General features: G+C 40.3%; 1 protein-coding gene across 1 annotated transcript in view; it reads right to left on the bottom strand.

The window, feature by feature from the left end:
- Positions 1-23,257, bottom strand: part of LOC145404584 (exportin-T-like) — a 78,168-nt gene that overhangs the window by 5,007 nt on the left and 49,904 nt on the right. The window contains exons 10-14 of the mRNA XM_080276134.1: positions 21,602-21,808; positions 19,080-19,262; positions 12,579-12,779; positions 3,522-4,172; positions 650-859 (exon numbers count right to left, since the gene is read on the bottom strand). Of these exons, the coding sequence (XP_080132260.1) occupies positions 650-859; positions 3,522-4,172; positions 12,579-12,779; positions 19,080-19,262; positions 21,602-21,808 (1,452 nt within the window). The remainder of the gene's footprint in view (positions 1-649; positions 860-3,521; positions 4,173-12,578; positions 12,780-19,079; positions 19,263-21,601; positions 21,809-23,257) is intronic.

Here is a 23,257-nt window from a genome sequence, read left to right as displayed (position 1 = left end):
CATGGTTAAGAGAACAATTATGATGTTAAGTCAGGGGCAAGTGTCTCCCTAGTATTTAACCTCTTATGATTCCCACTTTATTCTGGTGACTAATATTCCTAAGCTGAGGGATTCTAAGTAGGTTCCTCTGTCAATAAAGGATTCTCTTTACTAAGATGCATCTGAAAAAAGAGTGACAAACTCTGTGCGATGTGGTCACAGTACATTCACTGCCTAACAATGTGCTGACTGTGAAAATCTAAAACTCTTTCCATGACTGGGAGTTCCTTTAACGAATAAACTTATCTGGTAGCAACCAGAATAAATTCCTGAGTATGTTCTTTGTCTATGAGAGTTAATGAGCATACTTCCATGATCACTGGCATCACAACCAAATTCATCACAGAGGTCAAAACAGCTAAATTCCTCCTCTATTCAACAAGATGAAAGTAGGAAAAGAAGTACTGTGCACTGTTTCCAGAGTAATTTCTGAACACACATCCCCTAGAGCTTAAACATTATACTCTTTATCTCCTGCTATTACTGGATGCCTGATACTACTATATATAAAATAGTTAATGCCCTCCCTACACCAAAATACTTTGTTCACAACCTCCTCTAACTGCAACCTTAAAAATCTCTTACATGTTTTATACAGCTAGTATAGTACCTGCTGCAAAATGCTCGAATCTAGAGCAGCCATGATGGAAAGGAGGTGGTTGGAGACAATAGTGGTGATGAAGAGGTAATAACTCCGCTGCAGAAGGCGTCGAGTTCGCTGTTCCTCTTCATCATTTTCTTCAATTGGCTCTGAAACTGCTGTGAAGATCGCCGAAACGAGAGGTACAAAGATGGTCTGCACAAATGGACTAATTTCCTTCTGTAAAATACACAGAGAAAAATACTCTACAACTCTGTACAGCATACACTTCAACAGTGCTGACAACTTTTCAATGCTATAAAGCTAAGAAACAAATAGGCTACAGTACATCATTATGCTATTATCCTAACCCTATTTTCTCATTAATAAATGAGGTGGTTATCATCCATAAAAAGGAGAAAAACATAACTGCAGAAATTTCAACAGTCCTGTGATATGGCCTAAATCTATCTGCTCACCATTTGTACTCAAATACTTTTCACTCAACCTCACAGGCAAATGACAACATAAAATTGTGCTTCATAATACTTGTTGGAGAGACATTATTCAGACATATGTCACATCTAAAAAGCAGGTTTTCCTCCATCAATCTACTCAACCATCGCATAAAGGGGTGTGACTGTAACAATAAAGAAATCACAATTGGCTTCTTTTAAAATCACACTGATGAGGAGTAAATGATAAGCACTTTTGTGCATGAAAAATTGTTCACCTCGAGTCTATGACACAAACATGGACAAATCGTCAGATCTGGTATCTGGATGCAGACTGTGCTAGCTTTAGGTGGTAAATGTAAGGGTTGTACATGATCACTGGGCCAATGGATGTCACTCCCGTCATGGGAAGTGTTGCATAACACTGTCTGGGATGCTCTCACATCTGATGACATCCTTGGGGGGGAGGGGATTAAATCTACCACCAGTTCATTTTTCTTCATTCACCTACACAACACAGTGTCACCTTTTTTATCTACATTTACTTCCACACTTTGCTGCACAGAGACATCCACAACACTCTTAAACAGTTCAATTTACCGTACAGTATGACCATAAGTTACTACAATCTCTTTGCTTTATGCTCAGTCGAGGTTATGTGTCTTCAAATGAATGCTTGTCTAAACACTATCTCCCAATCCCAAATGCCCTTACACACACACACACACACACACACAAAAAAAAAAAAAAAAAAAAAAAAAAAAAAAATTGAGTTAGCTTCACTATACCATACTATCAATCAATCAATCATTTCCCGTGGCACCCCACGGGATGCATAGGGCCTTGATGAACTCTCTCCACCAATATCTGTCTCTTGCCATCTCCTTCAGGTCCCACCAACACTCCTCTCCTGCTTCTTTTTTCATTGTCCTCAACCAGGTTTCCCTCGGCCTACCTCTACCACTTCTTCCTCTAGCAGTCCACTCTGGCACATCCTGTATTAAACTACCTTCTTTTCTGTATATGTGCCCCAACCACTTCCAGCAAGACAGTCTCATATATTCATTAACTGGTTCCACTCTCGTAATGTCCCTTACTCTTGCATTTGTAACTCTGTCTTGCCACTTTACCACAAGAATCCTTCTCAGTATTTTATTCTCAAATCCTAATACTTTCTGATCTGCTGCAATTGTACTGTACCATGACTCATGCCATAAATTAAAATTGGTCTAACCATGGACTTGTAAATTTTCACTTTAGTATGTACTGAAAGCATATTATTATTCCAAATAGATTTCAACATTCCAACAGCTCGCCAAGCCTGTCTAATCCTCTCCTCAATTTCACTGTTCAATGATCCATTAGATGATACAATCATTCCCAGATATTTAAAGTTTTCTACATTCTTCACCACATTATTCCCAATTACACAATCGATTTGGTTCTCCACGTTCATATTAATAATTTCAGTCTTTCCACAATTTATTACCAATCCCACTTTTTCTCCTTCCTCCACCAGACAATCAAGCACCCTATGCATCTTGTAAATACTTCCGCAAATCTGTACAATATCATCAGCATAGTCCAAATCCATCAGCTTCTTATTTTCTTTCCAGTTAATTCCTGCACCTGTTCTCCTTACAACCTTTTTCATAACATAATCCATAACCAAAACAAACAGCAATAGTGACAAGAACTCCTCCTTGAATCACTCCTGACCTAACTTGAAATGGATCACTCAAAGAACCACCCACCAGTACCTTACAAAAAGTACCTTCATGCAGGCTTCTAATAATATTTACAAACTTTTCTGGTATACCACTGAATCTCAAAATTTTCAACATAGCTCCACGTGAAACACTATCAAATGCCTTTTCAAAATCCACAAAACACATACTAAGTGGCATTTTCATCTCATTAGCTTGTTGCATTACATGCCTTACAATAAAAATCTGATCATTACAACCTCAACCCTTTCCAAATCCCACTTGTTCTTCTCTTAAAATTTTATCAATTACTGGCTCTATTCTGTTCAACAAGATTTTGGAAAAGACTTTTGCAACTACAGGTGTCAAAGTTATCCCCCTCCAATTGCCACACACACACTTAAATCTCCCTTTTTTGGTATTTTTATAATCACTCTATATTTCCACTCTCCTGGAATTCCACCATTATCCCAAGCCACATAAAAAAGTTTCAAAAGCGCATTCATCAACTTGTCATTTTCCACCTTAAGCATTTCAGGGAATATTCCATCCTCTCCTCGGGCCTTAAAATTCTTTAACTCCTTTATAGATTTTGGTACCTCTTCCAAAGTTATATCCCCTGTTTCTATCTGCAAATCTCTCTCAGCTGGCAAAATGTCCTCTTCAGCTGGGATTGGTCTATGTAGAACAGATTCAAAGTACTATATTATACACACCTATATATGCACATATCCTTCTTACCTGAAACTTTGCAATGATCTGGTTGATGAGAGGAAGGTAGTCAGTGAGGACAGCAGGTGATGGTGTGTGGAGGAGGGCTTGTGAGGCTGGGGGTAGGAGAGGAAGCAGGCTCTCTCCATCCAGACACACAACCAACCTGTGCATCAGCTGCCTAACGCCTGCACCTACAACCTCACGCTCAACACCAACATTTAAACAGTTAATGAACAGCTGCAGTGCATCCAGGTACAACTGCACACATCCACATGCCTGGATAGTGTTCTGGTTGGAGAAGGCTTTTGAAGTGCGGGCCGTCACGGCTGTAGCATGGCAAATACTCTTAGCTATATTCATCTGGTTAATAGGATCCTGCTCTCGTGCCAGTCTCTCAGCTAGGCAGGAAACTTTAGTGAAGACTGGGGAGAGAAGATTCCGCATAAGTCCTTCCTTGCGGCCGGCTTCTGTGTTCCCAGCTATAATCAGCATGGCTGCTGCCTCAAAAACATATAACTGATCATCAGGTGTCAACATAGGTGGTATCTGGCCATTGTCAGGAGGAGCTAATACTAGTAGGTCAGTCAACTGACTCAAAATGTCATCAGTGTAACCCACAATGTGGCTTTTGAGGCATCGTACCACTCGGGAGAACAAGTAGCTGGTCCTACTGCGAACCTGGTGCAAGAAAGAAAAAAAATCAAAAGAAGAATGAAAGACTGAATGTAATAGAAATTACCAAATCCTAATTTCCACCTATGAGAGTATAGGTATCCAAAAAAGGAAATAACTCAAAAGAAAGCATTTAAACTAGTGATATGGGCCACACAATCATTCACACATCATCCATGCCTTCAAAATATTGGGTCCATCGAACAAGCTAAACCCATTCACACTTTTTTTCTTTTTTTTACAAGCTTTATCCTTTTAGATGTGATTACACTGACAAGCTATAAAAAAAAGAGGGGGGGGGGTATAAGTGCAACCCTTGTCATGCATAATCATTCATACATTATTCATCCATACATTTCAATTCTTTGTTCATTCTAAGCATCCTTTACAATTCAATTCCTTGTTAACTCTAAGCACCCTTAACAACTATATATTACTTTCTAACTCAATTGTCTACCATTTCAATCCACCTTCTTAATTCTATTCATCCTCAGTATCATGTATACAGTACATTTTAAAAATACAGTATACACAACTTCATTATCACTGCCTTTCTTGGGCTTAAGGTATCTGGCAGTAGATAGATAGATAGATTCTACAGCAAAACAATCCTGTAGTTGACAGAAGAATTTTACATACATTTTAGAGCTTGCCGGTGCTTCTTCAATGTTTGCAACTTTGGACTCATATCTTAAGGAAAGATGGTTAATCAAACAGAGTGTGAACATCTTCTGGTGGTGTGTATGTCTGGCCCATTGTGCAGAAGCTACTAGTCTTTGTGTGTATAAATGATGCTTAGCTTCAAGCGTAACATCAGAATGAATACTCTGAATGGCAGGAGACATTTGACCAAAAAGTTGTGCTCACATAAACCAGAAAACCTTCAACATTTAGGATTTCAGGGTGAATAAAATTATACTTGACAACTCTAGAAAAGCATGAATTTTTTTTTGTGTGCAGTATGAGCCACTACAGGACACTTTACCACCTATGTATGTGGTTGGAATACATTGTGCTTAGCCACTCATGCTGAATTTTAATCATGACAAATAATATCTTGATTAAAACCACATTACAATGAGGGACAATCCTTGACAACTAGTGGGTTAAATCCAATCTCAGGGATTAAAGCAGGTATATTTTTACCACTAGCCAATGCATTAACTAAGAAGGCTAGTCCGGTCTGTAGTTTGGTAATGACCAAGTTGTCATGTACTTTTAAGTATAAGCATTTTTTTCATTTTGTGGCTCATAGCCGGCTGGCCATGGTTTAAAGTACTTTTAAGAATAAATGCTGTGCCATTATTTGAGTAATGACAAGAAGTTTACATATTTATTTCATTTCATATATTGTTAACTGCCAAGATTTGGCTTAGTTTTAAGGAGTTAAAATATTATATGTGTACAGTTTGTTTAATGATTTATTGTTACTTAATTTTATGGAAACAAAAAGTTACACTGGTATGCTTTGTTAAATTCTCTATCTAGGCCAATGGCAAAGATATTATGGTCCTTACTTTTTAGTGTTAATATGTCTTTATTATAGAAAATATAAAGATGCAGTACAGTAATCACTTTACAATTCCTTATAATGAAACAGTAAAAAAGCAAAAGGAATTGTGATATTTTGACGTAATTTAGTATATATAAGCCTATAATACAGTACCAGCATTAGTAATAAAGATATTCATTTCATGTTAGGAAAACAATTTGATTTGCAAGTAATGACCAAATGTAGCATGAATCCCATTACAGGTGACTGCCAACAAATCGCCTCTACGTCGCCCTGTCCCCCGCCATTTCACTGCCCTGCTCCCAGCTCACATCCACCTCTCTCATATACATCTCCACTCCATCCCTCCATCTCATCCTTGGCCTCCCCCTCCCTCTCCCCCCCTCCACCTCACTCACATACACACTTCTCATCAATCTCTAGCTCTCCATCCTCTCCATATGGCCAAACCACCTCAATAAGTTTCTCCTAACGCTTTCTATCACATCCACATCCACATCACAATGCTCCTTCACTTCCTCATTTGTCAGCCTGTCTGCATGTGACTCCATATGCTCCTCTCAAATGACTCATTTCCACTGCTCTCACTCTTGTGTCCCTCCAACAAGATTCAAGCTTCACTTCTATTCGTTAAGAGATGGTATCACAATACTGTTCATGCAGCGACTTTACTTCCATGCTCACTTCCCAGTTCCTTATCACTGTTTTCAATGAACTAGCAACCTTTCTTGTTGTACCCTTTCAAGCACTTCACTCTCTAAACTTCCATCCTTACTCGTCATGCTACCCAAGTACATAACCCCTAAGGCGTCGGTTGACATGTATAACAGTCACAATTTCGGATGTGGAGCAACGCCGGTTGACATGTATAGCCACAAGCGTCTTCCCGCACTTTTGTCCCTCCAACAAGGTCCAAGCTTCACTTCCATTAGTTAAGAGATGGTATTACAATACTGTCATGCAGCGTCTTTACTTCCATGCTCACCTCCCAGTTCCTTATCACTGCTTTCAAAGAACTAGCAACTTTTCTTCCTTGTTGTACCATTTCAAACACTTCACCCTCTAAAACTTCCATCCCCGCTCGTCATGCTACCCACATACTTAATTCCTATGCACTGGTTGACATGAATAACCATCATGATTTGGGGAATGGAGCAACGCTGGTTGACGTGTATAGCCACAAGTGTCTTCCCGACACCCTTTGAACTTTAACTTATCCTTACTCATCAATGGGACCACCTGGAGATGTGGGGATACTTTCATTTGAAAGAGGAAGAGTTGATGAGTCTTATGTATCTTTAATTTTTTCTCTAGCTGTTATAGTTTGGCAGATATTTGGGTATGAATTAACCCGCCCCATCCTGGCCAATTTTCCACCGTTGACCTCCCCCAATCCCGGCAGATTTTGGATATGTATGTATATTTTTTTTGGCTCAAACCTCCGCTTTCGGTAAGAAACGATGGCAGATCACAGAGAAAGCGCATACCTGAGACTAGAAATGGTAAAAACAGGTAAGCAATCGTGCACCTGGTACCGTATTCTGTAAATGCACTCAGCTGCTGTCCCATTTTCTATGGCTGAGGTACGTATTGGAAATCACACAGATTTGGTAGATATTTATTAATCTGGAACAAAATAACAAGTAGTACAAGAATATATTGATTTTCACACAAAAATATAGGCGAAATAAGCATTGTTCCATTGACTGAGCAAAGCGAAATCGCCCAAATCGGTCACATATAATTCGCTATGACTGTTGTTTCAACATACATTTCATTTTCTCTACTTACATAATACTTTTCCACTACCATTATACCAATTTCCACTTTATAGAACTGTTATCACTTATTTACAGGCCTTACGATTATATTCTGCGTAATATTAGCAACAACACAAGTTATTGCTATGTGACATGGTGCTTAAGGAGAGGGTGATGAAAAAAGAGGACCTATACACCTAGGAGGAAAATACGTTAGTTGAAAAACAAAGCAGTAAGGGATGCCTTCTAGAGCAAGATGAGGTGAGTGGTAGCTGAACAGAGAGACATGGACGGAAGTGTTGATGAACAGTACAGAGCCCTCAAGACCAACCACATAAAGAGTTACAATATTGATTCACTGTGTGGATGGACAAGAGGCCCACCAAGACATACAGTGACTTGGTGGTGGGAAGGGGGCATAGAAGCTGCAGTTAAAAAGAAAAGAAAGCTTTTCTGGGAATGGAAGAAGGGTAGTAACAATGTGAAATACCTGGCTGCCAAAAGTAAGGATAGAAAAGAGGTTTACTGGGCCAAGTCTGAGTCACAGAGACTTTTACTTGATAACCTAAATCATGTGGATGGGAAGAATATGATTTTTAGGGTGGCAAATCAGATAAAGAGGGAGAATAGGGATATCATAGGTGACCAGTGTGTGAAGAATAATGACAGAAGGGTTGTGGTGAACAGTGGAGATATTAAAGATGCATAGGGAGAGCATTACACCCAGTTGTTGAATGAGGAGTTTCACTGGGACAGGGAAGGTTTGAAGCCGGCATATCCAGTGTTTAGCCCTTGGCCTTTGATTGACACTGCTGCTGTGAGTAGGGTAATATGCAGGATGCAGGTGGGGAAGGCAGTAGGTGTCTGGGTTGACTACTGAAATATTGAAAGCCTCAGGAGATATAGGAATGAGGTTAGTCACTGACCTGATAAAAATGATTATAAATGAAAGTGTTGTCCCAGATGATTGGCTGAAGAGTGTAACTGTAAATGTGTACAAGGGGAAAGATGATGCCCTCGAAAGAGGAAATTATACAGGCATAAAGCTTTTAGACCAGATAATGAAGGTAATGGAGAGAGTTCTAGGTGTATTTTAGAGAAAGTATGAATATTGATATGATGCAGTTTGGGTTTATGCCTGGAAAAGGGACCACTGATGCCATGTTCATTGTTCGACAGCTTCAAGAAAAATATATAGGAAAGAAAAGGGAACTGTATTTTGTTTTTCTTGATTTGGAGTCCCTAGAGAGATGGTGAGGTGGGCAATGAGAAAGCTTGGGATCAAGGAGTGGCTGGTTAGGGTGGTTATGGCCATGTATATGGGTGCTCACACCCAGGGAAGGGTGAATGGAGATTTGAGTGATGAGCTTTTCGTGAATGTTGGTGTACACCAGGGGGTCAGTCTTGAGACCTTTGTTGTTTATCATTATACTTGAAGCCCTCTCACATGACTTCAGAAATGGACTCCCATGGGAGATGTTGTATGCTGATGATTTGTTGTTGCTTGCAGAGAATGAAGGGGAGGCAGAGGAAAGATTTAGGAAGTGGAGAGATGGTATGGAGCACAAGGGCTTAAGAGTAAGTGCAGATAAAACGAAAGTGATGGTATTTAGGGCTGGGGGCGGTACTGTCAAAGAAGAGGGAGAGTGGCTGTGTGCAGTTTGTCACAAGGGTGTGGGAAGTAATTCCATCTTGTGCAGTGTTTGTGATAAGTGGGTGCACAAGAGATGTAGTGGTATTAGAGGCAGACTGCGAGATAATGCCGATTTCATGTGTGTGATGTGTCGGGGAGAGCATGTGGATATTGCCAGGTGTGAGAGGACTGAGCTTGCTGGCGAGTCTCTTGAGTTTGTGGAAGAGTTTTGTTATTTGGGAGACATGTTATATGATGGAAATGGGGCTGGAGCTTGCTCTGTGGCAAGAGTGAGGAGTGGCTGGAAGAAGTTCAGGGAGATGTTGCCTCTCCTGACATTGAGAGGGCTCTCCCTCCATGCTAAGAGATCTTTGTATGCGGCATGCGTTAGGAGTGTAATGCTATATGGTAGTGGGACCTGGGCAGTAAAGGAAGAGGATATTCACAGGCTCAAACATACAGAAATGGCAATGACTAGGTGGATGTGCAGTGCATCTTTGAGTGCAAGGCCTGGGAGGGCTAGGTTTAAGATGGAAGAGTTGAGATGTAAGATGGGACAGGAGTGTACTGTTGCTGTGATGAGGAGAGATAGATTGAGATGGTTTATGCATGTGGAGAGGATGGGTGATGATAACTAGGTGCAGAAAATGAGAACTGTTAATGTTGGGGGTAGGGTAGTGACAGGAAGCCCGAAAAACACCTGGGACGAAGTCATTGAGTGTGACCTCAGGGTGAAGGGACTAAATAGGGAAGATGCCAGAGATTGAGCAGCATGGACGGCCGCCATTAGGTAACCTAGGCTGACACACGCAAGCATGTTGGAGCCTTCAAAAACAAAACGAGCATCAATCATACAAATTGGTATCGGTTCAATCTCAGAAGTTTTAAAATCGACAATATATTGGTTCAGCTAATCATATCAGTTACAGCATTAACTGTCATCCTCTCATAACCTCCATAATCAGTCCTATTTTGCATTGAGGGCCTCATACCACCAACAACTTTCTTCTTTAAATCACTCTACCCTCAACTTCCTTTACTTTTACCTCTATATTCTATCCCTGAACTTTAGTACCTAAATTCTTCCACCAATTCAATTCCCTCTCCATTCACTAATACATCACACTATGAGTCATCTTTCCTCTCAACAACCAATACAGTATAAGTCCCATTATTCGGCATCTATGGGACCAGGATGATGCCGAGAAATTAGATTTGCTGAATAATCAAAAACCTACCCACTCAGTACCTTAAATATATTGGTGAACACTCATCACCACCTATGGTACGGTATTACAACTGTGTTTGGAGAGAGTACTGTATACTGTACAATACTGCAATCAATACAGTACTATACCTGAATCTGAAATACAGTATATATATATATATATATATATATATATATATATATATATATACAGTACTGTATATATATTAGTGAACATATACAAGTGCAATGACACAGTAGGCATACAAGTCAGATAACACTTCCTGGATGGCCGAAATGATACGGAATATTACCTACCAGCTCAGTACATCACTTGTATTGGTGAACTCATCACTACTTATATTATTACAAATATGTTTGGAGTGAGTACTGTACTGTATATAGTACTTTTTCCGAACAAAATAAAATAGTCGGAAAATTGCATAAAATAAAGGGATCTGAATTGGTAAGGTCTTTCTGATGAAAGTTATAACTTACATTTAGCACTCACTCTTTTTTTTTTTTTTTTTTTAAATGTGAAAGGAGAGTACTGATGGAAACAGTAATGTATTCCATGAGCCCCTTAATAACCCCCGACATTGAACAACCCTTTACAGTACCGATGTCGAGTTAGTGAGCTATGGAAAAACTGTGAACAATTATGGGAATGGAACGAAGGTCACTGGTATGATTACATGACTCTAGCTACGATTCCAAGCAGTCAGGGGGTCAGTTAATCTCAGATGTTTTCGCCCATTTGGTAAATGCACCGTAACTTTATTAATTCTCCAGTCAATCATAGCGAATCATAGCATGGGTTTAGGAAGCTAAACAACACATTTCTAGGTGCACCAGACGATTATCTTCACATCTTATAAGAAAATGGAAGAAATTAAATCCCTCTCTGAGTACGTAAAGTTCTTCCATTCTTCTGAAATCAATTTATTTTTCTTAAAGATGGGAAGATAATCATCTGGCTCACCTAGCAATGTGATACTTAGCTTCCTAAACCCATGCTATGATTTGCTATGAGTCACAGAAAGATTGATAAAGTTACGGTGTATTTACCAAATGGGCGAAAACATCTGAGATTAACCGACCGCCTAACTGCTTGGAATCGTAGCGTAGTCATGCAAACATACTAGTGACCTTCGTTCCCTCCCCATAATTGTTCAGTTTTCTTTATAGCTCACACTAACTTAACATCACTGACATCGGCACTGTAAAAGGTTGTTCAATGTCGGAGGTTATTAAGGGGTTAATGGGATATATTACTGTTTGCATCAATGCTCTCTCTTTCACGTTAAGCACAAAAACAAACAAAAGAATGAGAACTAAATGTACGTTTAACTTTCATCAGAGAGACCTTAGCAATTCATATTCCTCCAGTTTATTTTTAAGTATTTTTCTGACTTTAGGTTAGGTTAGGTTTGGTTAAATTATAAGGTACAGTTAAACTCGGTTAGGTTAGGTTCAGTTAAACAGGACAGTCCCTTCCACCATTATGCTGAGGAATAAAAATACTAGAGCTGTCACAGCCGTACAGCTAAAAACAACAGGGAAACTGATTTAACAAGCAACATTTATTTATGGGTAATGCATTACAGTGTCAGTGGTTCATGGGCTACTCAATTACCGGTGTCATTTTCAGGAAGGCATCAAGAATGAAAGAATTTCAAGAATTAGCGTGGGGGCTTGGAACGTAACCCTCGCTAATTTGGTGGGGGTGGTTACTGTAGTGTATGATACTGTGCAATATTGTAATCAATACAGTACTATACCTGAATCTGAATAAAAATATAGAAATTAGTGAACATACAGAAGTGTAATGAAACATTAGGCCTACAAGCCACAGATAACACTTCCTAGAATGCCGAGATGATTCCGGACATCTGCCGAACAATCAATGATTTTCATAAATGGGACTATTTCTCAAAACTGACGAAATGTTGGATCTACCGAACAATCAGCTGCCGAATAATAGGACTTTTACTGTACTTTATTCTAGCCAAATTTATATTGCCCTGACACAAAAAAAGAAGTCTGAAATATTTTGCAAGCACCATGTTTGCTGTCAGCAGTCAGCACAGCACCATACCCCTTACCTCTCCCATCCCCAGCCCCTCACCTTGCTATACACACACATATGTTATCTCCATTTATACTGAAAAAGGTTCAAATTTGGCCGTTACTGTACTGTTGTATCTATGAATAAACAATTTTTCCACATGTGTGTTTAATTCTTCCATTTGTACAATTAATAGTACAATGAAATCCAAACACAATTTATACAACTTACCCTTGGGTTTGGGTTCCTCATGCCACGTGTGTCAAGGAAGGCTGCCAATATAGTGGGAATGAACTGTGGCTCACAGGTGAAGAACTTCTCATAGCGTGCCACACACTCAAAAAACTGGAGTGACACTGCTGGGTGGGTATGGCCTGACACCCCTGACGAAACCAGCAGCTGCATCATCTCTTGCATAGTTGATGTTTTTACCTATGTTTACCGTGAAAAGACAATATGGAACAGATTTATTAGCAGTTACAAATGAAAAAAAAAAAAAATCCTTTCAACACACTTACTTTTATTTGTCTGGAGTAGGATACACACAGTATGGCTCTATCCTCCCTTACTGAACATACTTAGATGACAAAGGAAGCAATGAGTACAAACCCCACTACTGCGTTGATGATGTAGTGAGCCCCCTAGCAACAGATGCACTGTACACTGCAGTGGAACTGTCACATTCTTACATAAATAATAATAATGGGGCTTGCAGTCCATTTCTCCAATCCTATGCAGGTATTTCCCTATTTCTATGGATTAGGAAAATAAATGGAATAAAAAAAAAAAATGAATACATACATCATTTACTCCTGTGTTGCCCCATGAAGAGAGTAGGAGCCCAAGACAAGGTAAGTTAGTCCTGATAATTAAGATGAAAGTGACCAGCCTCACTCATCCCTGAGTGGCATTACGTGAGCATACACCCCTACCATCTCTTGGATATAAACCAACACAGGTTCAATCCAGTTGGAGCGCCTTAACTCCTAGGGTACGCAATTCCCCAACCTCGACTACCCCCCAGGATGCAAAAATAGGCCTATTTTTCGACTTTCTCAAAGGTTAAAAGTTTTATGCCCGACTTACAGAGTTTGAATTTACACATCTGAAAAAGCAAATCCCACCCTCTTAGACCCAACAGTTACCAAGCTATGGCCCGTCAAAGTTGATAAAAGTTACCCATCATGACCCCTGCGAGAAAGAAAATATGCCGCTCGCACCTGTTTTCTTCACAAAAATACGTACAAAAATCACCAAATCAATTTTTTTTGGTGTGTACAGATGTTATAAACCATTGTAATGTGCTTGGGAAAAAATAAAATGGTGACAAACCTCCCTCCAATAAATATGATAAATAATAAAAATTATCCTCCCCTCCTCTCCTCTCCCCATACCTCCAATCCCCTCCCTCCCCTCCCCTTCCCCCTTTCCCCTCCCCTCCGAGCTGTCCAATCTAGCTAGGGAAAATAAAATTTCTATTTCGAGTGGGTTTCAAATAAAGACAGCTAAATATTTATGGTATGTCTGAAAAAAAGGTACCATATGTTCAGACATATAAAATGTACAAAGAAATGCACAAGAATGGAGAAAATACGCTATAATCTTTGACAGGTACACAATTATATTCATAAGAAGGTAAAATAGGCAGATAAAATGGATTTTTCCCCAAAAAACACAAAAAAAACAAATAAAACATAAAATAATTGTGGTGTGCATATCTGTATGAAGACATGAATAAATTACAGGTAATGATTCAAAAACACGCACCACAAAGCGTAAAAAATATGCAAAATATTCAAGGCCGGGAGGTAAAGATACTGTGTGCTAGGGGGTGGGGGGGAAGGTGGTAAGGCCAGGAGGGGGTGTATGGGGATGGAGGGATGGGAGGAGACCACCACCAGTTGCAAAGGAAGGGCCCCAGTGGAGTAAAGGGACATGGAGGGAGGGTACGGGGGAAATACCCTCCCCCCATATGACTGGGGGGGGGGATCCACATGGGAGGGGGGGATGCATGAGGAGGGTGTGGAAGGGGTGGTGGTGGTGGTGGTAAGAAAGATGGGAGGTATGGTAGTAACAAGGTAGCTGGGTAAAGGGATGTGGCAAGAGGAAGGTGGGGTGTACACTCCCTCCGCCTGGGTATGGCCCTGGGTCCCCCCTCGGGTATGTCCAATACTGTACAGTACTTAGTTCTAATTGGTTAGAAGCCATCTACGCCACAGCCGGGGTGAAGCCAGCTGTGGTCAGTTTTTTGTGGATGTTGCACGATCGGCATTGCTCATCCTTTTAAGAAACTGCGCAAAAAGATCGATCTACGAGCTTAATACTTCAGGGGTTAATTACCCAATAAACCACCAGGTGCCATAATTTGGTTACATGGCTACCACCCAGTGTAGTAAATTTGGCTTGTCACTCAGTGTAGAGTTGCCAGCAGACAGAAGGAAGAGGAAAGAAATTAAGACGGACACAAGAGGAAGGAAGGAAAGAAGGAAGGAAGAGAAGAAATGGCAGCCAACTGAGAGCAGCACTACATCGAGTGAATGGATGGCAAGCGTCCCTACCTACCACTAAAAATGCATTATGATGTTAATGATCCCAGGTTATCATAATGCTGTAATGACAAACAAGATACTGTACTGTAAAATATGAAAACAGTCAATCCCATACCACCGTTATCAGTGCAGAAGATACTAATTTTCAAAATAAAAAGTACAGTCAACTAAAGCACCTTTTTCTTCTCATTTAACAATGGCTCTAAACAATGAAGAAATAATAACATTTACTGAAGCATATACAAACAGCTGAATCATTTGTTAGTTAACATTATCAATGGTCCTACACTCAAAACAATCATTACAAAAAAGGGAAGGAATAAATGGAAAAAAACAGGCATCACAGTAACTACATTATTCCCTGACAGAATTTTCTGAGGGATACATTAATGTATCACACAGCAAAACTCTGATTACCTAATAAAGTACATCATTAGAGCCCCTCAAACTTGCTAGTCATACATATCTAACATCAAGAAAAAAATGGAACAAAAGTTTTTCTCAATACTGTAATTCTAATACGACAACAAGTAACTACCTGTATACTGGTACATGTCAAAACATTTATCACCAACATGCTCATCTAATATGCACCTTCCAAAAAACAAATGAAATTAATATTGGGATGTAGTATACTGTACTGACATGACACCAAAATTACAATAAGACTATAAATCTTAACCCCTAAAGTCCAATGATCATCTACTGATGTGTTTAGACCCTGGTGCGTAAAGTCCTATCATCATCAATTATACATAAGCTCCCAAAAACTAGCATGAGGTGTCCCAGCCTCTTTCATGACATATATGGAGCCTAGCCAATGAAAAGTACAATATCTGGTGGTGTCCAGCCTGACTGGTCCCCCGAGATGCAGTGGGGGAAGATCCTCCCCCCTGCCATTTCCCCATCTCCCTCTGCTCCACTGGGCCCTGAGCTCAATGTCTCCTCCCACCCAAATCAATCCCCATACTCCCTCTTGACCATATTGGCTTTGTGTGGCAGGCATATTCTCTCCCTTCCCCCCCCCCCTCTGGATGCTCCCCCTCACACTCCTTCCGCCTCCTTATTCCCCCTTATTTTGTCTCATTCTTGCTCTTAGTGACGGGTGGCTTTTTAAAAATTTTTGACGGTCGACCGTAGGGTAACCATTAGACATACTGGTATGAGAGCGAAATATATATTTGCTGGTGTGTAAAATCAAGCTCTTCAAATATGAGACCAAAATTAACTTTGGTGCAATTCTTCTCTCTCTAAACACGAGGGGTAACAATTTTTTAAGCTCTTTGACAGTTGATAGTGCAATAAACATTTGAAATATGAGGATGAAGTATGCATTTGCTGGTATTTAAAGTCTATCTATCTATCTATTGCCAGACGCCTCAATCCCGTTTGGGGTGGCCACAAACAGATCGCCCCCAAGTCGCCCTGTCCCCCGCCATTTCACTGCCCTGCTCCCAACTCACACCCCCCTCTCTCATATACCTCTCCACCCCATCCCTCCATCTCATCCTCGGCCTCCCCCTCCCTCTCCCCCCCTCCACCTCACTCACATACACTCTCTTCGTCAGTCCTTCACCCTCCATCCTCTCCACATGGCCAAACCACCTCAGTGTGTTCCTCATAACGCTTCCTATCACATCCACATGCACACCACAACGCTCCTTTATATCATCATTCGTCAGCCTGTCTCTCCATGTGACTCCACAGGCTCCTCTTAAATAATTCATTTCCACTGCTCTCACTCTTGACTTGTGTCCTTCCAACAACGTCCAAGCTTCACTTCTGTACGTTAGAGTTGGAATCACAATACTGTCATGTAGTACCTTTTTCACTTCCATACTCACTTCCCTTTTCATCACTTTCCATTAGCCTAACCATGCCAATTTGTGTTTCTGGTACTAATCATAGTATGTATGTGTTCTCCGGATCTAAATTGTTGTAATATAGAAAATCAGGGCTTGCACTTGGGGTGCCTGGTACTAATTAGGATAAATCCAATAGGTTCTGTGAATTGATAATCATTTGATTCCGTTATAACACGCTGTGTTCAGTACCAATTATGCGCAACTGTATCGTACTGTTTATACAGGCCCCAACACGCTTGCATGTGCTGGTCTTGGTCACCTGATAGTGGATTTCCATGCTGTTCCATCTCTGGAAGCCTCCTTCGTCCCAGGTTTTTTATGGCCTATCTCTCATAACCTTACCACTGACATCCACACTTCTCCTCTTGCACCCAACTGCCATCCTCCATTTTCTCAACATGCTCAAACCACCTCAATCCACCCCCTCTCATCATATCACCAATACAATCAAGTCCCATCCTTCCTCTTAACCCTATCCCATGAAGGGAGAAGCATAAATTTTGGCCGTGCGCGTAACTCTCGCTCAAGAGCTTTCAGACCAGTCGCATAGAGATATTTTACTTCTAACGCTCGTAGAAAAGTTATTATTCAACGTAGAAAAGCCACTTTGGTCTCACTTTGAAGGTGAAGAGTTTTGCTTTGTTGTATATTGTCCAAAAAGACAATATATACAAATTAAAATGCAAAAAAAGTGAGTGGAAGTTAGCTGACATGTTAAGTTTTACACTGTCCTTTAAAAAAATATTTGCCAAAGCAAAACGATTCAAGAAGTAAAAATATTTTTTGCTTCAATATGTAGCAGAATAAATTTCCTTTCCAATAATGTATTATTTGTTTTATTTTCTTAAATAATAATGCCACATGTATCTGGGAAAAAAGGAAGCATAAGTGTTCGGTGGGAGGTCAAGAGGTGTACATCCTACCTGTGAGGAACCTCACACTACACTGAGCCAAGCAAACCAAGTGAGCACGCATGCACCAGCTTTGGCAGGCTTAGCTCCACCCACTTTTGCCCGTCGTCCAACAAAAATGTCAACTCCCTAAATATTTCTTTAGAGATTACATCGGATGACAGGCAAAGTCGTCATACTGACGTCAAAGGTTAACAAATGCATGATGATCCAGGTCGTCATTGGTAAGTCAAAGGGTTAATTCTTCGGTCACAATTCTAGCCCCACAAGCCCTGCATTCAAGGATGCACTATGCACCCATCTAATCACTGTCATTTTTGTACATTTGAGCCTATGAATATCCTCTTCACTTACTTCCCAGGCCTCACCAGCCACTACCATAAACCTTTACACTCCTATGTCACATGCAAAAAGCCCTTAGCACTGAGACAGTCCTCTCAGTATTAGGAATGGCAACAGCTTCCTGAATTTCCTCCAACCACTCCTTACCCCAGTCACAGCTAGCTCTATTCCCATCTCCAGCACATAATTATCACGGTCCCCAAATAACAAAACTACTCCACACACTTACGACAATCCAGCAAGATAAATCCTTTCACCCCTGACAATCTCCATATGCTCTCCCCAACACAGCACACACACAAAATCAGCATTATTTTCAAGTCCAACTCTAATACCTCTACATCTCTTATGCACCCAATTATCACAAACACTGCACACGACAGAGCTACAGTACTTCCCACACCCTTGGTGGAAACGGCACATGACCAGTACTCTGACAGTACTGCCACCAGCCCTAGATATCATCCCTTCCTGGTCCCAAAATTGCACTGGCAGACCAAGCACCACCCCTTTTCTCAGGTCTGCCACTAGATAACAAGGGCTAAGTAAACTGCCTGTATGCCCTTGCTGCTGCCAACCCCTGTAACATAATGGTTTACACAGTGTGGTACGTAAAATGCATATAAAGTGATGCTTAAGATACTGTAGTTAGAGAAAAGTATTTGGGAGATTATACTGGCCCACTATACTGGCCTACTCTCCATGTTAGTGTCACACTGAAAGACATCAGGAAAGGGGGATGGTCAGGGTACCCTGAGGGCTAGTGAAACAGGAGCTCCAGCTCTCCCTATCACCAGCATTCCCATCCTCTGAGGGAGTATCACCCTGATTGGATGGTGCTAAAGCCTACTCCCTTGATAACCAAGGGCTCACTGTACAGTATCATAAATAAAGTACCATAACTGGAAAATGAATAAATTTAGCAACACTATTAGCATACCGTACCATACAAGAAATGGCTGATAAAGCATAAAAGCTAGAATGAAAATCAGTTAGCAACTACACACTGCTATAGGAAAATGAAACTTGATCCTAAAGTGATCTGAGGTGTATGATAAAGGTAACAAAAGCAGAAAGGGCACCAACCTGAAAGGGGTCACCAACCTGGGATGGCCCAGAGAAATGGTTGCCATGGGAAGCCGGGAGAGCTTCACCCAGGTTATACATGAGAGAAACAGCTGCCTCCACATCCTCATACGGAGAGCTCTGCCACCGGTTCAGTGTAGTCACCACATACTCCTTGCTCACCTGACAATAGTAAATTGAACACTACAGTACTCACCATCATCAATGTTAACACCATCATGATAATGACTCTTTTTCTACCTCAGGCTGAAGACACATAAGGAAATTATGAGAAAACATAATCGTCATTATCTTAACCAAACTTCCAAGGGTACAGATGATCCAGATGGAGGAAAAGGAAAGTATAAAGTACAACTATCAACAAAATGACCAGTGAAACTGCCATATATCCAGTCACACATCATTCAGGCCCTCTAAATTCTCAGCTTTGCCCCTACATAAATGTGCTCTACTTAATGAAACTGCATCTCACAATATTAGGCAAAGAACATTCAGTCAATTCCTGTTACAAAGTGGATTGCAACTTCTGTCATGGGCATATCTGTCATTCACCAATTCTTTTGCTTTAACTTCCTTACTCTGCTTTCCCAAATCACCAAAGAAAACAAAATGGAGTGCAAGTTCTGCCATATGCATATCTGTCATTCACCAATTCTTTTGCTTTAACTTCCTTACTTTGCTTTGATTTGAGAAATCACCAATGAAAACATCTAGCCATCTTACTCTTGGCATCACATGTTTCTTCTCAGCCTAAAGCCATTCAATTCATATCCATTCCCATAATGCAGAGGTGTCAAACTGGTGGCCCGCAGGCCACACGTGGCCCTCGAAGAAGAAAAGAGTGGCCCTCGATGACTTAAAAAAAAAAAAAAAAGAGAGAGAGAAAAAACAAACAGAAAATCCCATGAAATCTGTCATATGATCAAGTGAACAAATATTACAGCATTGTTATGAAATTTGTATTGATAATTTGATTGATAAAAATACTACTTGAACAAGTTATTGGTAAACAAATACTGTATGTCATGACACTTTCATTCAATTATTATGAATAACTTGAAGCAGAAGCCCAGTGCCACTGTAAGGGTTAGAAGACGTACCAAACTTCTCCAAACGTTTGCACAGGTTGTGGCTCTGCTGTATTATATATTAACCCAGTATTGTTTTCATTCAACAAGTTTCCAATTTTCTACTGCAAATTTAAAATTTCCATACACCCTAAAGTAATAATGTATAGTACAGTGAGCAAATACAGTTCACTAATCTAATGGAGGAATGGAAGGATAGAGTGGAGAGGTATATGAGAGAGGGGATTGTGAGCTGGGGGCAAGGCAGTGAAGTGGCATTGGACAGGGAGACATGGAGGCGATTTGTTTGTGGCCACCCTTTACCGGAATGAGGCGTCAGGAAATAGCTAGATAGATAGATAATCTGATGGAAATCTAGAAACTGTATTTCCTATTTTGATAAAATTGGATATGCTGGTCTAGGCTCCCAGGGACACACGTACCACAATTTTGGGTGAATTGATGCTTGCTTAACTGGTATTATCCACCATTACATAGGCGTGGCCCTTGGAAAATCAACAGAACCGAAGTGTGGCCCTTGGGAAGGACCAAGTTTGACACCACTGCTATAATGTAGCTGAACCATCAAAGGAAACTCTCTTTGAGCAAGACTCCTCTATCTAATTTTTCACTCTATTTTTAATCCTATCTAAATTACACAACCTACATACAGCATATCCTTTAAAAAGTTCACTTCAACTGTTATCTGTCCTGACCTTTCACATTCAGGCCATACCAACGCATGTATACAACTTCTTCAGTCCCTGAATCATATCACTGCACCAGGGTATTTAATAAAATGTCTCTGTTCCCCAGCAAAACACCGAGTCACCTTCTCTAAAAACTTAACACTTTACTCTTGTCTACTAGTATGCATCTTCATTCTGTTCGGATAAGCCTAGGGCCACAACTACAGAACTAACCACTTCAGGGACATTAAAAAACTCAAAACTGATCTGCAGAGATCCAACAGTTGCCGGAAGCTGTTGGAAAATAAGAAATATAAGATGTGTACTAAGATTTCTAACACTGTAAAAGTCTCAGCTTGGACTCTAACTCTATGCAAAAAGGCTCAGGAGAATGATCACCAAGTGACTGTACTTGCGACAGAATGTCTCCTGCCTAAAAGTGATGCTCGTGTGACTACTTACCAAGTCTTGCCACATTTCATTTTCATGGTACCAGTAGTACCTACCAAGATATGATGGTAGGCTTGGTAGCTATCTTTACACCCTCTCATAATGAGCATTCAATTACAGAGTGAGTCACCTTTATCCTAACCTTTTTCCTCACTCAATAATGAAGTGAAATTTGATATTGCCTTGAAATCCCACATAACTTTCTGTTACACTGGTGCCTTACTTTCTCCCCTAGTTTGTTTCTCATCTTCTCCTCACAACATCTTACCTACAAAAATTTCCTCACTTTCCTCACCTGCAGTACCAACTCGGGAATTAAGGCAGCCAAATTATCAAACACGACCTTCAGTTTCTTGCGGTATTCATCGAACATGGCTTCATCTTCCCCAGCTTGCGTGAAGTTGTAGGATTCATCATACTTAGATTTAGAAATAACTACATACAGCATGTTCTCCAGCAACCCTTTCTCAACAGCAGTCATCTCCCCTGTCTGTTTGATGAGCTGTAAGAAAGGATGCATTATTGTGGTATTATAACCCTTATCATAACCATTATTTTAACATCAGCTCAAAACTTCCACTAACAAATGCTGTATGGATGATGAACAACTTAAAAGCTAAAAACAAATCATTATAACTTCTGTTTTCACATACACTCTGAAGCATGAAAGTTAAATGATGAACAGCCAAAAGGATCCAAAATTTTAAATAATCCCAGTACAGAAAATATTTAAAAGTAAGAAAAAAAGTGCAACTTTTGGTGGGCTGTCCGATATAAATTAATTAACCTGCAGTCTGAACATCTGAATACCAATGCCTTCAATAACATTATTAAAAAATAAATATGGTCAAACAGAAACAGAGATAAAGCATTCTGAGAACTAATTAGTACTGGCACAGGAGTTATAAATGGAAAATAAATCAACAGGGTCAATGATTTCTATGAACTAACCCCATTAACAATGTAACATAACTATATTGTATGACCAGTACCATCTTGCTACCACTAGACAATAACAAAAGTGTATAATTAAAAAATCACCACTAACCCCTTCAGTATGATGCCGCCTTTTATATTATAACCTTGGCACTGTCAGGTTATTTTCGGCTTATAAGAGACCCTTCATAGTGAAAGGGTTAACCTCTAAAAGGCGGGTGCTGGAAGCTCCCATACAATACAGTACTGGCTCACCAGGGTGTTGCAAGTGACTGAGATACCACTTTCAAGTTCCTGCCACAGTCTGAAAGTCCCATGTATTACTGGTCCCCAGAAGCTTGGGAGTGCATCAGCTGATCTCCATGAATATCACTTTCCAGCCTCCCGCTTGCTATCGTAGAGTAAACTACTATGTCTCAAAAATCGTCTGATTCCTCTCCCACCTCACTAGGCCCAACCACCTCAATGCAAATTAGCTAGCATTATGTGCCGAGTGGTGTGACATAGCCATGACAACCAATAGCTCGAGTGATAGTGAAGAGGTGGACCAGGCAATTAGTGTTGTAACTGATACAGTTCGTCGAACTAATATATTGCCCATTTGAGCCTTTTTTCCGATACCAAGTTTTACTCTTATCAGATAAAAGCTAGAAGAAACACTAGTATGCCTTTTATTCAAGATTTTGTTTATTGCTTATCCTGATCATGTGTGAAAGTGTTGTTACCTTGGCACAGTTTTACAGTCTGATTATGAAATGTCTTACTGAAAGCCATTAAAGGGTTCAGAAAAATAAGGAGGTGAGTGGGGAAAAAAAAAAAAAAAAAAAAAAAAAAAAAAGGGGTGGAGGAAGGTTGCAAATAAGCCTCATGGCTGAATACACTGACTTGAAAGTAAGGTGGGTGAGTGGGAAAGGTTAGGAGAAAAAAATAATGGGGAGGGGGGAGAGGAGGAGAGGGGTTGCAAATAACCCTCAAGGCAGAGTTGAAAGTAAGATTTACCGGGCCTACTGTACTG

The sequence above is a fragment of the Coenobita brevimanus genome, chromosome 1 (genome assembly GCF_032717465.1).
Source record: "Coenobita brevimanus isolate Jiangsu-jjx chromosome 1, ASM3271746v2, whole genome shotgun sequence".
Lineage (NCBI taxonomy): Eukaryota > Metazoa > Arthropoda > Malacostraca > Decapoda > Coenobitidae > Coenobita > Coenobita brevimanus.
The sequence above is the reverse complement of the archived record's forward strand: the minus strand, read 5'-3'. Positions and strand labels throughout refer to the sequence as shown.